Source organism: Sphaerodactylus townsendi, linkage group LG12 (assembly GCF_021028975.2).
Source record: "Sphaerodactylus townsendi isolate TG3544 linkage group LG12, MPM_Stown_v2.3, whole genome shotgun sequence".
In the NCBI taxonomy this organism is placed as follows: domain Eukaryota; kingdom Metazoa; phylum Chordata; class Lepidosauria; order Squamata; family Sphaerodactylidae; genus Sphaerodactylus; species Sphaerodactylus townsendi.
Window position 1 is genome coordinate 2599989 of NC_059436.1, and position 17677 is coordinate 2617665.

The window sequence follows — 17677 nt, forward strand, 5'->3', positions numbered from 1 at the left end:
CTACACCATTTTGAGACGACTTAACCGGGAGCTTTTGCTCCTTGGAGCAAGAAGGGGGTGTGGCTCGATGGGCTAGAGCCTATCAAGACGAGCTAGCGAAAAACGTCACTCATCCAGCCTTCTTCTACTGAGACAAAAATTTAATCTTTGGTCCTGATTGGCCGGCAGAGTGTCACGTGGTCTTTTCCGTCCGTTTTTCAAACCTCACAAACCTCATAGGCAAGTACTATCCGTTCGCTATGCCGGAACGTGTTGCGGGTCGGGTCACGGGTATAGGTTTGTTGTGAGAGAGTTGGGGATACGGCCCGGTTGGAGCTGTTTACCTGACGATGAGGTGAGGTTGGCAGTTTAGAACTGAAGAGAAGGGAAATAGTGTCGGGGGGAAAGGAGGGCGAAAATGGCGGCGGAGGGATATTCGATTCTGTTTTGTGGTCAGTTTAAATAGAGAGCGGGAAGAAAAAGCAGCTGAGTTGACGGTTGTTGCTGGGTAAAATGCTTGGGGAGCCTGTTAGGATTAACGCCTATCGGACAAAAACCGATTAGGTGAAATCGCATTTGTTTAATGTTTCCCACTTTATATGTTGACAAGACGCCACTCTGTCGCTGAGTCTCAACACGACCTAAGATATAGATAAATCTCTGATTAGAGTGATGGCAAAAGACGGGAAATCTTTCTTCAAAGTTTTTGTAAAGTTCTCCAAAATAAAGAACTATCTGCACGAGTGCGGGCAGAATAGCCTTGTCCTACCCCCCGCACCATTGGTTTACCTGGTGCACCAGGTCGTCCACCTTCCTTGTGGTGTAGGCAGCTGGTGAAGTCTTGTGGCTGGGCATGTGTGGGAGACTACAGAGGGAGAAGAAAGAGATGATGCTCATGCTGGGGTGTCAGGACAGCATCTCATTTTCCCCCCTGCAAGTCTCATGCGTCTCCAGTTTCATATATCTGCTTGTGAATGTTGGTCTGAATGTGGATTGTTAAGGCCATGTGTAACAAAAGGATGTATTTCTACAAGTCCTAGAAACCCCAGGTTTGTAGCAAGACCTGAACACTTTAAAAAGAAAAGTGTATTTCAAATCTTTGAACAAATTTAAGCAAGGTATTGCAATGCTGTCTCACCAGATATCAAATTCATAGCCTAAGAAGACTACTTGAGAGCCAGTGTGGTGTAGTGGTTAAAAGCAGGTGGACTCTAATCTTGATTCCCCACTCCTCCACCTGAGTGGCAGAAGCTTATCTGGTGAACCAGATGTGTTTCCCCATTCCTCCACATAAAGCTTGCTGGGTGAGCTTGGGCTAGTCACAGTTCTTTCAGCCCCACCTGCCTCACAACGTGTGTGTTGGGGAGAGGAAAGGAGTTTGTACACCACCTTGAGTCTCCTTACAGGAGAGAAAGGTGGACTATAAACCCAAACTATTCTTCTACTTTTGTAAAGGTTTATTTTGCAGTGCTACAATGTCTATTAATAAGGCTGTTATTGTCTAATGGAAAAAATGCTAGATTGTATTCCTTTTGGCTAATATATTTATCTTTTCTCTCAAAAGCAGAGCAGTTGCAGCTTTGCTCCATCTTGGTGTGGACATTCAGGAATGGTGATTGAACTGATATTCTTCAAGAAATAATCAGTCTCATTGATGAATCAAAAGTAACAAAGACTTTCCCAATGGAAAATTTGAGTAATAAGAAGGTGCTTTCAGTCAGCTTCGACAGTGCAAAGGAGGAGGACTGTCACTCAAGCTACTCATCAGATTTGCAAAAAGAAAATGTACCAACAAATGCATTCACATTCTCTATGGTGCTGAGCAACTTGGGAAGCCCGCTTCCTGTAGATAAGCCAAATTTTGGGGGAAATGCAAACTATATAACTCCCGATAAGGGTGAAAGGGAAGCAAAAGCAACCTGTGCAATGGACAGCCCATCTACACCATCTAAAGACTTTTCTGTTCTGACAGCAGCTGATTTTGGAATTACACCTGAAACTTTTACAAAACCATCAGGTAAGAGTTGGCACGTTAGAAATAGATTCACACAGCATCCTTTGTGCATCTGGCTTTTTGCATAATTTTCATTGGAATTAACAGTAGCTGTGAATTGTTGAGGAAGGCATTAGACTGTTTGGAATATCTTGAATACTTCTAAACTAGGGATTCTCGGAGTGGGTGCTACAGGCAATGGACAGCATTCTTCCCCTCGAAAGAAGCTGCTACAGATGTTGAGTTGTCTTAGTAGCAACCAGGTCTCTCCCTCTCTCCCCATTTCCTTTCATATTGCTAAAACAGCTCAGTAAGCTGCTTTACTTTACTAGGTCATGTTTTATTTATGAAATACATACATGTGTTTACAGTGTTAAGTTATTTTAAATTTGCAGTAGATCTGATACTGAGAAGGAGGCATATGCGTGCACACGTGAGTTTGGGCATTAGGGACGTGGCCTGGGAGTCAAGGGGGCAACTTTAAAATTCTCCTTCTTTGTAGGTTTTTAGACAGAGGTTGGATGCTCTGTTAAGGGTGCTCTGGTTGTGCATTTCAGTATGGCAGGGGGTTGGACTTGATGGATCTTGTAGTCTCTTCCAACTCTATGACTCTATCCTAACAGCCCAAAAAAGTTTAACAGTTGAAATTCTGGCTTCATTAAGTTGCTGCTGAAATTCAGCAAAATTGAATTAGCATTGTTTATTTAATACCAGGAGGTTTTGTATCCTTTTTGACTTCATTGATTGTTCACGATAGACTGCCTTTCTTTCAGGAGAGACAAAAAGCATATTGAAAAAATTAAGACGGCAATCTACAATTGGAGTACGGGGTTCTCCAGAAAACAATGCTCTTATCAGGTACATTGCTCACCGAAAGAGAATGAGGAATGAAGATTCTCACTCACAAGTAAGAATATATCTGTAGGATGGAAATGGGATGGTTTTCTGGAAGATGTTTGGAGATGGATGCTGCTAGATGTTTTGTGAAGTCTAGCCTGAATAGGTGAAAGGATGTGAAGTATGTAATACTTCTGGGCAAAAACACAAGTCTCTGACCTTTAAGTATATGATGGTATAGAGCAGCATTTAGCTCTATGAGTAAGGATCCTGATATTTATGCTGATGAAAATTTGAGTTTACCTGCTGATTTTTGGGGAGAGGCAAGGGATCATCTGAGAAATGTGCCATATAAATTGTGTTATCAGTGGTATTAGTATGTGGAGGACGACTCTTGCAAAAAAAAATTGGTAAGAGTGCAGCCCATTACACCCTGTGGAATGGCTATCAGCAAGGTCTGTGCCTTCTGTTAAGGGACTGGAAACTTGTTTTAATAGATGGCAATCTGCTTCTTCAGCTGCAGAAGTAGATTGCTATCTATGAACATGTGGACTGACCAGTTTTATTTTTCACATCCTTCAACTGAACAACCGTTTCTTAAAAGTCTGCCTTATTCATGTTTTCTGTAAACATAAAAGTGCTGATATGACAATATGTGCCTTAAATTCCAGCATGCAATAGTGTGGTATCGGTAAAGCTAAACATTTGAAATACAACAGAATGGGGAAAATAATAATTTACATGGTACAGCAGACTGCTTTAGAAATATTTTTTTCTTCACATGTGGCACAACTGAGAGCTGGTATGGGTTAGAGTGTTGGATCTGGACTAGGAGACATAGCTTTGCATTCTCACTTCTCCCTTAGGAGAGGAGAAAGGTAGGCTATAAATTATGCAAAATAAGTGAGACTTGGGCGAGTTGCCTTCTCTCAGCCTGACCTCTCTGGTGTGGTTATTGTGAAAATGAGGTATAGCAACTCCCCATGAGTCTTCTCTGAGCTTCCTGGAAGGTATGTGGATTAATAATATGTAAGATTATCAAGCCAAGATCATCCTGCAAGGAAGTCTTTTGCTTTTATTAGATTTTGAATGTTTCATTCAGAAACCTATGCTTTTTTAACAGACCACTCCTTTTCAACGGAATGTTTTATTGAAGGATAAAATAGCTTCCTTCCAATCATCCTTTGATCCACTTAAAGAGGATGCAGAAGAAATTATCCATATACCCTGTACCTGTAAGTAAGCAAATCCTAATCTAAAATATATTTGGTTATTTTTGAAATTTGACATCACTGTAACTTACGGTACGATCTTAAGCAGAGTTGCATTGAACGTAATAGGTTTAGAAGGAGTTAACTTTGTTTAGAATTGCATTGTTATTTTTGTAAGTTTTACTGTGTACCTGATTGCAGTAGTTTTGTTTTTGTAGCTTATCTAGTACATTAGTCAGGACTTTGCACAGTATGTTGAGAGCTTGGAACACCTGACTTGCCAGTATACATTTGGGGAAAGGCCGTGACTTAGTGATAGAAAACATACTTTGCAAGTGGCAAGTTCACAGTTGAAAGGGTCCCAGAAAGAGCTTTGTTTGCCCAAGACTCTGAATAGTCACAATCAGTATCGATAAAAAATATTCAGCAAGATGGACAGATTACTTGACTTGGCATAAGGCAACGTTGTATGTTTATACTAATGCACACTTCTAAAATATCTTAAATGCAGCTAAGAAAGCTGACACAAGATCACATGAACAATCACAACTGGACCAAGTGGCACCATCAGAATATAAGGCAGTTGGTCTTGAGGAAACCCTAAACTGTAAATCCACCAAAGGAGAAAAAAATTCAGCTGATATCCAGGTATGTGATATCACCTTTATCATTGTGGCATTAATTTATCCACTTTTATTTAAGTCAGCTAAGAATGATCCTGTTGGTTCTGGTAATCCTACACAGCAGTGCAAAGGAAGTATACTCTGGGGTGCATCAGAATATTGGGCCTACTCTACTAATCAAACTGTTTCTTCTGATTTAAGTTCTACTATCCCCAAGTATATCCGTGCTCATTTAACTCTCAGTCAGAGCAAGAGAATGCTACTTTTCTCATTGATTGTCTTTAACTGTGTATGAATGGGCCTGATAAATTACCACCCTGCAGCATGTGCAATATTGCTGTTAGCAGGATTGGATAGCTCTCCTAGGGTCAGGTTCATAGCTTCAGAAAATGGCTCCTGAAGTCCCACTGATAATGACCCTACTTGATTCATGCTGAAATTGCATCTATCCTCCCCCGCCTGCCCCTGCAATGCCTCCACAGTGGGATAGCAAAGTCTGAGGTGGAGGCACCAAGCAATCCTAGTTGTCTAAACTAGAAGGGAGAGAGAGAGGCAGAAAGAAAGAGAAAGTCAGGCAAAGTAAGAAAGACTAAAAGCAAGGAAATCAGACAGAAAGAGGGGCTTTGCAGGAAGAGGTGAGCAACAGCCATGCATCCCTGCAAAGAGACCTTCGTGCTTCTGGAAAAGGGAGTCCCGGCCCCCCTCCCGTCTGACTTCATTCCCCTTGCCTGGAAGAGAGGGGAACCCATGGGTAGTTTCCTCTGAAGAGAAGGAAGTCACAGAGGGGGACACACCCACGTGCCTCCCCAGCCAAGCAAGAGAGGCTTTCTTCCACGGCCATCTCTCAGAAGCCGAGGGCTGCAGGTGCCCCTCTCTGTTGCATCGCCACCTACCTCCTCTCCTTGCCCCAAACTCCCACCCACTGTTGCACTGGCAGTGCTTTTGCCAGTGGCCACAGGGAGGTGCAAATTGCAAGGAAAGGATAGCACCTGAGCCTGCACACTCTGCCTTCTTTGTTTGACATTAGGTTCGTTACCATAGATACCACCCAAAAATGTTGTCTTCCCAGTAGTTCCCTTAGGCCGTTTCTGCATGGCCCATTTATGACGGCCTGGGGGCGCCAAAAAAGGCGCCCCCAGGCCGCCGTTCGCACAGGCGCCGCTGCTGCAACGCAGCAGCGGCGACCTGACTCTTCTTCCCAGGCGGCCTGGCTCTTCTAAACAACCCTTTAAAGGGTTGTTGTTGGGGAAGCGTCTTCCCTGTGGCCCGGTGTGAACGGCCGCCGGAAGACGCTGTCTCCTCTCGCCCCACTCATCGGTGTCCTCCTCGTCGCCTGTGGCGTCGCAGCCCGCCCACACTGTCCTCCGACCTCCAGGGGTTGGAGGGCAGCGATGAAGCGACGCTCTGCAGGCGACATAAGGACACTGTGAGTGGGGCGGGGGAGGGCGCAGAGGCGGCCTGCCGGCCTCCCCTTCGCCTGCTCGCACGCTTGCGTGCGAGCAGGCTCCCGCCCCCACGCCGGCAGAACTCCTGCCGGCGTGGGGGCGCCTCCTGGCCGTGCAGAAACGGCCTTAGATTCCTTTGTAGACTCCAGTACTGTAATGTATACTCAGAATTTCAACCAGTGGGCATGCATTAATGGAACCAGTGAGTGACTACTGGTATGACCGTAGAAAAAACCTTGGGTTCATCTGCAGTGACCAAAGTCTTCAAGTTCACTATGATTGCTCGTCTGTGCCTAACACAAAATGCTCTTTTGACGTAATTGCTGAGCAAAACTCATCCATTGTATACCTAGGTGAGAGACTTGTAAATGCCAGAATTCATTGTGAATTGATCCTTAGCAATCAAACCTTTGTTCCCATGCTCTTATCAAGAAACAGTTGTTTCTGCCAAGTGAGCATAATCGAAGGTTGTGATTTTGTGATCCAAGCACCTCACTGGACTGTCCTAACACATGCCAGTCACTCTGTCTTCCTGTTGAGGACTGCTGCTGGAGTAGCTCACTGTTCTTTTCCTCTTGTGGGGGTATGTTTGAAACAATGAACTTCTTTCACTGCAGTGGCACAACTTCCACTTCCCCATTATTCCACAGATGCTAAAGAAGGACTAATAAAGGTTATTCTCAGGAGTTATAGAGCAGATGGTACTTTCCTTGGCTCCTTTTTCATGCTTTCTTTTGGCCTTGAAAAACCAGTCAGTGGATTGTATGATGCACCAGAAGATCTTCCATGGAGGTTTCACCAAATCAGCTCCCTGACCTGTTTTCCCCACCCCCATGGTTACCAGTCTGTTTCTGTTGTGTGGATATTTCAGCTGTGTGAACAGGTGGTGCATCAGGTCTGAATTTCTGTTCCTAGAAAATTCCAGTCGTGGACCCAAATCCTATAGAATCTCTAAGTTTACCATTGGAAGTTATTCCGGCCGCAGGCATCTCAAAGACAGCAAGTGGTAAGAAGTAACTATTGCTTTTTTAAAAACTTATCTAAACAACACTTCTCCTGAATGTAATTTGAATAAGCACAACACAAATGTGTGTGGTAATGCTTTGTTCAAACTAGCAGTCAAAAGCCTATTGGAAGTTTCCATAGTAGTTGTGGATGCTGAATAAGTTCTTGAATGAAATTCCAGTTTCATGGGTTAGTGATACAGAAACCTTAAATGGGTCACAAAAATACTTGTAATGTATTACCTGTTCAACACTCATATCAGAAACAGGCAGGGTGATTTTTCACACTTTAAGTCCAGCTGCTTATAAGCCTCCACAAAGTTCTTTCTTCTGTCAAAATGAGAGCATCTCCCAAAAATAAACCATTGCGCTCACAGGGTTTTGTCAACAAGACAGGGGACTGCCAAATACAAAGTGTAGCATAATATTCCAGGGCTGTACAGGTCATATTTCCTAGGGCAACCCTACTAGAAAATGCTACTTTTTTGCTATATTGACTTTCTGCTAAGAATTTGCTTTCGGAGTACTAATAACAGAAACAGAATTAAATAAACACTTAATGGCAACTTTTTGTTCTAAAGGTATCCAGTCTCAAAACAGTGATGAAGAATTAAATAGCAATGCCACGTCACAACAAAGCTGTAAGAAGGTCAGATTTGCAGAGAAACACAGCTTGGAAATATTTGATGAAACCAAGCCACCCTTTACCCCTCTGCAGAAAGGATGCTTTCCTTCCACACATCACGATAGCTCAGGTCCTAATTCTGTTCTGAAGAAGAAAACACCGGTAAAGATGTTAACCAAAGACGTGAAGGTGAATCTGCTTAAGTGTTCTACTTCCTGAAGCCTTTTAGTAGATAGCAAAAGAAAGTCTGGACATCTCTACCCTAAGTTTAGAATCGACTTGGCCAACTCAGTCCTCTTGCTGTACCAAGTCACTTCTCAGTAGCACTGTTGAGTCTCTTCCAGGCCTCCAGCACTAGAAATGTGCATTTAGTGATTGGAAATGTTTGCTTTGGATGTCTTCTAAAATGCAGAATAACATTTCCTACAGATGAGCACTTCATGCTTCCCCATCATCCCTTTTGTTAATACTGAGACAACTGCTTGTTTTTGCGCAAAGTCCGCCACCTCTTTTAGAGCCAGATCATGGATGCTAGGTGATGTTCTTGTACCTGTTATTAAGAGGAGATGAGAGAGATGATTGCTCTCCATCCTGAACCCCTGGGGGGGGGGGGGGGAGACACTGAACTTTGGGGCACAATTTGTTAATCTGCCCCTATTCCCTTGCTGAGTTTTCTTCACATCATCCCTTAAAAGTTCTAATGCTGGAACTTTAAAGCCCTTGACCAGTTGTTCACATGATTCAGCACATTATCCTTATATTTTCCTTTGATCTGACAAGTTACCAAAAAAGGGTTTCAGCAACATTATTATCTGGATAAACCAGATAAAAGTGAAATTATTGCTAGGCAGTAGTACACTTTGAAACCATTTATGGTAGTGGATATTCACAGTTCTGTTGAAGTGAGAAGAGGTAGCTACATTTTTCCTGTCCTTTTCTAAATTGTGGCCTAGCTTTGTATGTGCTTAAAAAGAGCTCTGGGGAATGATTCTGGGTTGGATATTTTCAAATCTGGGCCTTTTCATAGTTAAACTGTTTACGTTGTTGGAGTTTACCATTTTTAATGGCCAGAAATAGCTTTTACAATGAAATAGCTTGGTATAACAGGACTGTGTGATCTGTTGTCAAGTAGTTTTTCAATTGTAAGTCATAGCTTTTTTCCTGATCAGTGCTGCGTGAATTAATCATTTAGTTGCCAATCAGTTATCACATTTTACATTTTCAATTAAGTGTTAATTATTGACTAGATTCAGTGTTAAGACATATTATATAAAGGCATTCTTAACATTAATGATATTGCTGTTTTGTGGTTTATAGGAGCAACTTGATTATACCAATACAAGAAAAGGAAGTGAAGAGCTGTCAATCTTCCAAAGCTGTGGACCCCTACAAGCAGGTTCAAAATCCCCCTCCCAGCCCACAAACAGAACTGTTTCTCAGTACTGTCCTAGTGAACTTCATTCACTCAAGTGAAAATTCAGATCATAAAATGATCAAATGGTTTGAAAACAGGACTTTAACATGCAAATAATTTGTTGCAGAAAGAAGTACCAGACCAATAGAGGAAATGGAGGCACGCAACAAAGAGCTAGACACAGAAGTATTTGACACACTTCAACCTGTCGCTACTCCAGTGCATAGTGGAGAAACGTCATTCAGTCCATCTAGAACAAGAAATGATTACTCTTTTAACTTAACTCCAATCAAAAAACCTCTATCCCAGCCAAATTTTGACAATGATGATGTGAGTGGTGTAGCTCACCAAGAAAATCTTCAAAATAGGTCTTTACTGTTTTTGATGTTTGGATTTCCTCCTAAGTCATGCTGCAGCTGGCCACACCACCTCCAGAGAGGCTTGCTATGCTGTGGCTAGTAAGCCAACAGGGCACTCCTTCAACCTCCATGGAACTGCTCTATCAGTTCCATAGGCTATACCTACCTTTTTGCCAATGTGAGTCTACACCAGCAACTGAGGGCATTCCCAGACCAAAAGGGCTCAGAAAGCCAACTAAAGCCATCCCCGTTCCTGGGAACACCCCTTGTGGCATCAGTGCATCTCCTGCACTGGCGGAGTGCTGGTGCTGCCATGGCGCTGCCACCCATGCATCACACTGCTGTGTGGATCCCCAACACTAGCATAAGTTCCTCTGTGCTGGAATAACTGCCCCTTATGCCAGCACATGGACATTTATGCCAGTGCCAGGAACATGCCACCTCCTGAGGTGTGTTGACCCCTCCCCAGGATTGCACTGTAATGCTGTAGAGTTAGATAGTGGCACATAGATTACAGTACATTATCTCAGTATTTTGTGTCATGTGAGTTAGTTGTTTGTTGAAAATTAATTTTGAGAACTTCTCTTTTTTAATACAGGACTTTCAAGAGACATTAGAGGTAGTCTCCACAGTGGAATCTATTGTGAACTCAGGTGTTCTAGCAGATAAAGGTGTGTGTATGTTTTATTTTAAGATTGATACAAGGAAGATAGAAAGGTGGTACATTTACATGTTACTGTTGGGATGTAAAAGTTGCTTTAGTGTGGCTCAGATCCATAACAGGTTGTTGATGAGAGTTATATGGATGGGACAACTGACATAAGTTATTTATGGTCATTTTGCTGTTATGGGGTGAAATATGTTTTCTGTTTACTTTTTCTTGTTTGATGTGGAACAGAACTTTGCTGAAATAGCATTCAAGCCACCCCAATTACTTATTAATGCCATTTTCTGCCCTGCATCAACTGTGAATAACTTTTCTGTGTGCTTTAAGTATGTACCAAGTATAGTTTATAATTTGTCATGCTAAATGCCAATTGGAGCTACCATATAGTTCTGACCTACCAAGGTAAATTCATGACACTTCCTGAAATGTATCTTTTCTTAAATGCAATCATAGGTAGATAATTCCCTATTTCACTTAACCTGCAAAACAAAAATTGTCCTCCATATCTATCATGAAGTACCTTTGTGGGTATTGGAATGTTTCTGCAAGAATTTTCCAGCCATTTAGTTGAATGCTTTTAGTTAAAAGCTGACCTGGGTAGGCCTAGGCTAGCCTGATCTTGCCAGGTCTCAGAAGCTGTGCAGAGTGGGCCCTGATTAATATTTGGATGGGCAACCTCCAAGGGAACACCAGGATTGTGATGTGGAGGTAGGCAATGGCAAACCACCTCCAAATGTCTTTCCTATGGGGTTGCTTTAGGTCAGCTGTCACATGATAGTAAACATACACACACAGAAAAGAGTCCATCACATGTTATGAAGTAGACTAATATGCAAATATAGTTAGAATGCAGTATCAAAATTTGGATGTAGTTTTGAGTTTTTCCTCTCCTTTGTAGAAACAAAAGTAAGTTCTCCTGATTTCCCAGCTACGTGCATTAGAGTCACACGGTCCTGTGCTAAAAAGGTGGGTAAAATTTGTCTGTCTTTGAGCATTTCAGTTATACATGTAACTTACCTTTGGCAATGGAGATAGAAAATTGCTTGTTTGAATTTAAAAACCAGGTAAAAGAAAATTATTAGGAAACAGGATTTCAGTATTCCCTTTTCTAAGTTCTAGCAGTAGGTAATGCTACTTATGAATGTATTTCCTTTGGTATATGCTACGAGCAATTAACGCTGACAAGTTTTCTAATGTAATAGCTTGTAGTCTTACTGTTTGACTTTATGTTTAATGGTTTCTAACAGAAGGTCAACAAAGTAGAAGAAACGAGTGTCAGCCCTATCAGAGAAACACAAACCAAAAGAGCTTGTACTACCGATAAAATCCCAAATCCTAGAAAAATCAAAAATGTGAATTCTGTAACAAAGTCTGCTTCTCAAAAAACACCTGTAAGTACCTTTAAATCGCAAATGTGGGAGTTCTGCTGGGCCTCTCATGCAACTTAATTTGCTTGGAGTGAATTCTGGAATTGCGTGTGTGTGTGTGTGTGTGTGTGTGTATATATATGTATATATATATATAATGTATATGTATATTTGCGCTCTATCCTGTTATGTTGTATTCTTCTGTTCTCCTACTATCTTAACTATATCTTGAGCATCTTTTTCTAAGAATATTAGAGGTGCCCTGCTGGATCAACCTAGTGATCCATCAAGTCCAGTATCCTGGTTTATGTAGCCTTCCGGGGCTATTGGATGGCAAACAAGTAGAGCTTTAGAGGCCAGGTTGTTTTTTAGCACCAATACTGCTTCCAGGTGCAGAGAGTTTCTTAAGTCACCTAATAGCCATGAACTGTTTAAACCCCTTGTAAAGCCAGTGGCCATCACTACATCCACTGCCAGTGAAATATATCCTTCTGTGCCATCTTCTGAATATCTGCAGGCTTCTAAGCGCAAAGCATTTGGAAGGAGGAAAAGGAAGAAGAAGGCCCAGAAAGTGTGTCATGGACATTGTGAAACTGTGTCTAAGAAGCCTCTCTTGAGTCCAATTCCTGAGATGATGGAAGATGTCTCCCTCACTTCATCTTATCAGAGCATACCAGATTCATCAGTTTCCATCTTAGGTATGAATGTAGCCATTTGTTGCTTTTCTGGTTTTCATAATCAATGATAAATTATGAATGCAGTTAAATTAGTATCGCACGTTGGCCTAAGTGATTTTGTCTTTTTCATTCCCATGGCTCTGAAGCTTGAAAGCCTATGATGCTGTTTCAATACTTGTGCAGTTTAATTCTAAAAAATTACTCATGGACTTTGGAATTTGAATTCTGAAGTCTCTGTAGCAACTCTTAACAATAAGCAGCCTTTCCCATGGTTATCTAAGCCTCCTCTCATATCTTGGCTACAAGACATTTTTCCCTGCTCTTAAAGAGTGGCTCTTTAATCAGCACTTATTGTAGTTCATTTGAAATGTATACATCCATTTCAAATGAATGTTAGCTGTAATTTCAATATGAAATATTGTTGCCCCACAATCTCACAGAGCTTCAGATACAGAAATACAGAATATAAAATGGTTGATGATTGCTTTCCAGAGGCAACCCTTCTTCAAAATGTAATATATTATTACAAAGAGATGTTGATATTAATATAGTCAGTCACACTTGTACCCTTATGGTTATAATAAGTGAATTCCTCATGTTTATCTCTGAGTCTCAGAGTTGCCATTTAATATTACAAAGCAAAGCTGATTGATCAATTGGCTGAAAGCTATCCCTGTATATATACTAAGGAGTCTTTTATATTCTTCCTGCCATTGTAAAGATCATCATCATAGATATTTCTTCTGACCTTTTAAGTTACCATTCCCAGTACAAGCATTGAAGTCACTTAACAGTATTATTTATGCCTTGGAATATATACAGCCAAATCCAGATTGTGGAGGCAGCTTGGGATGGTGTTGCTACTGCACCGCTCCGACACTTCCGTTTGCCTCTTGCACTGGCGGGGTGAGCACCTGCACCCCCACAAAGTTGCACAGGCTCTGCAGGTAGGTCCACCATCACCACCACCTGCATTGTTAAAATGCCAGACTTTTATTATAGAATTACAGAATGCAAGGACTGTTTCTAGTCAACTACGGTTTGTTCTAACTCAAACCACAATTTTTGAAGATCAATCAAGCAAACCATGGTTTGGAGCTGTCTGTTTTGCACTTTCATCTTTAGGTTCCTCAGCCTCTAGAGGTGGTTGCTGTGGCTGTCATTGTAATGCACCAAATCACAGTTAGGATCCCCTGATGAAAAGCTGGTTGAATATGCATTCATCTATGTATAGGAATTCAACTGTGTCTTTACTGGTTTTCAAACAGTTAAAACACAATCAAGTTTCTTCTCTAATTCCAACTTTCTTAGATCGTTCTTGCAGCAGCGTCACGCATGAAACTCTTGAAAAGGTAAATAGCATCTTGCATGGAACAGAAAAGGATTCAAGGCTGAGTGCGGTGACAGAAGATGCTTTATCTGAATTTGAATCATGCTCATCCTTACAATTGCAAGATTCTGTTCTGAATAACACACAGGTCACATTTTCTTTGGAGCCACCTGGTAACGATTCATTCAAAACTTTAAATGATACCTTAAATGGACTGGTGCTGAAAAGCAACAGTGAGAGTGAGATAGAACTGGGATTACTAAACTTGCAAGAAACTGGTAAAAAACCTCGTAAAGACGCTTCACTTCTCAGTGCAGATTCTGCAGAAGAGCAGCTGAGTGGAGGTGACGTCTGTGTGAACGTTAAACGAGTTAAACGGAGGAGCAGAAGAATCTCCCGCTACCTCCCCAGTGTTGAGGATTTTCAGTCTGAAACAGCCAGAAACAGCCCCTCTGTTCCTAGAGATAGTATGGAAGAACTGTCCTGTACACCTCAGACAGTAAACAATGCTGGATTTTTCAATGATGTACTGTATGCCATAGAGGAATCTTTCAAAAGTGCAACTCAAAAAAGGGTGAGACGCAGCATGAGGTTGCTTAAAAATGAAGAAAGTGAAGGCCTTACATGGATTTCAGTACCTACTGACGATTCTGTGAATCAGGCTGCAACAGGTTCTGCTTGCAGAATGGAGAGAAAGTCATATACCTTCTGTCATCCAGAATCAGAGATGCTTTATCAAAAGGAAGAAAACTTGGTCCAGAGCCCCTCGCCAATGACAGACAAGCAGAAAAGCCCTCATACTGGAGTGAAGCGTTATAAATCAAAGAAAACAAGGAAGAGCATTTGTTCCTAGTATAAGTGAGAAAATTAAAATAGCATCTCATACATACTGAACTGCAAGCCTTGAGTATAAAAGCAATCAAGTGCAATCGAAAAAATTCTAAACTGAAGAAAATTTTTGGAGATTTGTCCTACAATTTAATTTAGACATTTAAAGGAGAATATTAAAATTCCATATAGACTGCATTTTTTTTTTAAAAAAGTGACCTTACTAGTTTGCATGAAAAGCACTGGGTTTTCTTTCTTTTTTAAAAGAAAATTTTAAGTGGAAAAGGAGAGCAGAAAACAGAACAGAAAAAATTCCTATAAAGAAGGCTTTGTTGGGAACTCACTCGTAATGGAAGATGTTTTATAACTGTTTAACTCTCAAAACCCACTTGCTGTAACATTGAAGGGTCCTAATTTCAAACTGCATATGGAGAACTGCCAGAAAACTGACTGATGCTTGGCTGGTGGTAGGAAAATTATGGGAAATTCAAAAACTAGCTCATAGTCAGTTTGACTATGACATTTAGGTAATATAGGAAGAGCTATTCAACTTAAACTGCTAGTATTTTGAGAGTTATTGTCCTATCAATACAGAATGGGGTATTCTAGTTTTTGAGCTCTCTTTCTGAAAATTCTTGGTCTTGTCAGCAGTATTAAAGGGTTTTTTTAAATTCCATTCATTGAATGTTCTTTTCAGTTTAGTTCAGTTGAATTCCACTTATGTTTCTACATGCTGTTATGGTATCTTGACTTTAAAAAGTCTCCTTGAGTATTTGTTACTTTTATCAATCTTTCAAAGTATGCATACTGCTTTTAGAAGCAAATATGATTTATCCGTTAGCAAGATTTGAAATTTGACAACTTCCTTTTCAAGTTCTCATTATAATTTTTTCCCTGGGAGCTATATCTAGGATATATCAGAAGAGGGCAGTATGACATGTTTTTTGTAAATGTCAGCACTTAGTTAAGATTGACTTGACGTTTTGTGAAAACCACTGCAATATCAATATGTTTAGCTACCAGAGCATATTACTATTGGAAGCATCTGTATGTATGTGTGTATCCAGAAAAAAATCCGCCGCTAAAGCAATAAGTCTTACAGCCCTATCCAGAGGGGCCAGCCTTGCAGGGATGGCACTGCTGTAGTTCTGTCCCACCCCCTCCAAAGGCATGGGAAGCCCCAAAAAAGTAAGAAAAAAGGTTCCAAATCCCCCATAGGCCAGAATAGAGATGCACCACAATTCTCCACCAGCTTCTCCACTGGCGCATGGGGCCAAGCTGGGCAGCGGAGGCCAACTAAGGTTGGCCACCACCACTCCCGGCCATACCTGTGCAGCATTTTGCAGCGGTGGGTCTGTGCCAGGCCTTCTGGGTCGGGCACTGCAGAGCACATGGCCACCCTGGTAAATCGCTCCTCCACTGGCACATTTGCCCTTTGCGGAATGGATACCCATGTCAGCACAAGGTTGTGCCGGCTTCAGAGGGGAATTCACCACCACGACCCCCTGATTGGCCTGCCAATCAGCTATACCTGTCTGTGGGGGCACTGGTAGGAATTAAGTGTTCAGCCCTAGCTGAATTGTACCCCAGCTGATGGCAAAATCCACAGTACTGTAGGCTGCTGAATTTGCTAATCTGTTTATTGCTGAGAATAGAATTGATGCAAACTGGTGAAAGGTTGAAATAAATATATCCTGTCATGAATAGGATTTTGTTATTGATGATATCACTCAAAGGACACTGTGTTTTGTGAGTAATTACGAAACAAACCTGTGCTTCCTGTTCTCTCCTCTGCACCTGACCATCTATTGTGCATCTCTCTTTCCTAGTAAGAATTGTGAGATTATATTTTGGTGTGGAATTTTATTATAGATGGAGAGTACACAGTATATGCAAAGTGGCATATCTTACATATGCAACTTCAGTTTAACAAAGATTTCCAGTGAATTCTGAGTACTGTTTATTGTTGGACAGGAATTTTCAGCAGAAGCAAATTTCTACAAAAATGCGTCTGTCATAATGCATCTGAAACAAACTCAGTTTGGAAGATTGTAAGATGTACAATTTTTCATGCCATGTGAAAAATAGCAATCTCTATATTCTTCGCCTTTCTTGGTAGAAATTGGTTTCCATGTTCATAAAATTCAGTCCTGGCCTTGCCAATAACTGTTGCGGTACAAGTTGCAACAGTTAGAGCAGTATCCTGTAAGAGGTACTCTTCACACTCATTTGCTGATAAATGTAGAGGGCAATACTGGCTTGATGTCAATAGATCAGTAGGAGGACTTTGCAGAACACTTGGTGGATACAAACAGCATCAGCCTATCCTGGACATACAGGATTAAATTTGAGACCACTACTGATACTCTGGCCCAGGGAGTGGAATATATGCTCAGTGCTGCAGCAAAAGAATGGGTATTCCCCCACCCCACCTCCTTTGGTACCTACAAGTTCTGTAGCAAATGGGACTGTAAAATGTATTTCTTATTTTTGAATAGGCTTCTATTCATGAATGTCCTCTCCAAAACAGCTGGAGAAGCCTAGTTTAAAGTTCTCCTATGGAATGATCAATTGCTATAGCAGGACTTTCTTCGAAGTTTGCTGTCCCAGCAAATGCTTACCTGAAGAGGCTTGCCAATATCTTATACTACAAGTGTTAAAATACGGTGCTAATGTATTTTAATTGCTCAAAAGCCATCAAGCATTCCTTAACCCCTGTTCTGATTTTGTTTGTCTAGAACCATTTTGAAGTGATTGTCATGGTATTGTAGCTCTTGTGTGTTAATGGAAGCTTGCTTTTATTGTTCTGATACTGTTTTTGCAAGCCACTTTGACTATTTATACTGGTTCCCTGGGCTAGAAATAAAATACATTTCATCTTTGAAAATGTTTCAGCATTCCCATTTTTGTAAGCGCAGTCCAATTTTAATTTTATTTGTCCCATTAACTTTCTTAGAGCATTCTTGTTTGAATGCAATAACCAAATTGAGATGGGGTATTTAATTTGCTGTGAGTAGTGTCCTGGGGCCCTAGTGTTGATCAGAACCATGTGCTTAGGCAGAGGAGACTCTGATTAGCTGTTATGCAGCAAAGTGGAGTGGATCTGGCTAGGAACTAACATAGACCCTTTCCTACCTCTGAGAATCATTCACAGCTAGAAATAGGAAACAGTAGAGTTAAATGTAAACTTGGGGCTTGAAGTGTAAATAGTGAACTAGCTCCGCAAGTAGTTGTAGTGAAAGGGATGTTTGGGACCATTGTAGTTGAGAGGGAAATTGGCAGGGGGCTGAACACTTCTGAATGATGTGTAAAGTAAAA

At 41.3% G+C, this 17677-nt stretch overlaps 1 protein-coding gene across 3 annotated transcripts; it reads left to right on the forward strand.

The window, feature by feature from the left end:
- Positions 1-145: 145 nt before the first annotated feature.
- CDCA2 (cell division cycle associated 2) lies at positions 146-17246 on the forward strand. 3 transcript variants are annotated; one of them, XM_048513584.1, is made up of 14 exons: positions 146-219; positions 1547-1996; positions 2746-2879; positions 3933-4044; positions 4532-4668; positions 7004-7094; positions 7674-7906; positions 9035-9113; positions 9259-9461; positions 10089-10161; positions 11056-11123; positions 11405-11548; positions 12042-12222; positions 13513-17246. In XM_048513584.1, exons 2-14 carry the CDS (start codon positions 1663-1665, stop codon positions 14382-14384), a joined length of 2661 nt encoding a protein of 886 aa, XP_048369541.1. In that variant the 5' UTR covers positions 146-219; positions 1547-1662; the 3' UTR covers positions 14385-17246. The 3 variants fall into 3 exon arrangements, with proteins under 3 accessions (XP_048369541.1, XP_048369540.1, XP_048369542.1); XM_048513583.1 differs by having other exon boundaries at positions 219-334; positions 1544-1996; XM_048513585.1 differs by having other exon boundaries at positions 219-334.
- Positions 17247-17677: the final 431 nt, after the last annotated feature.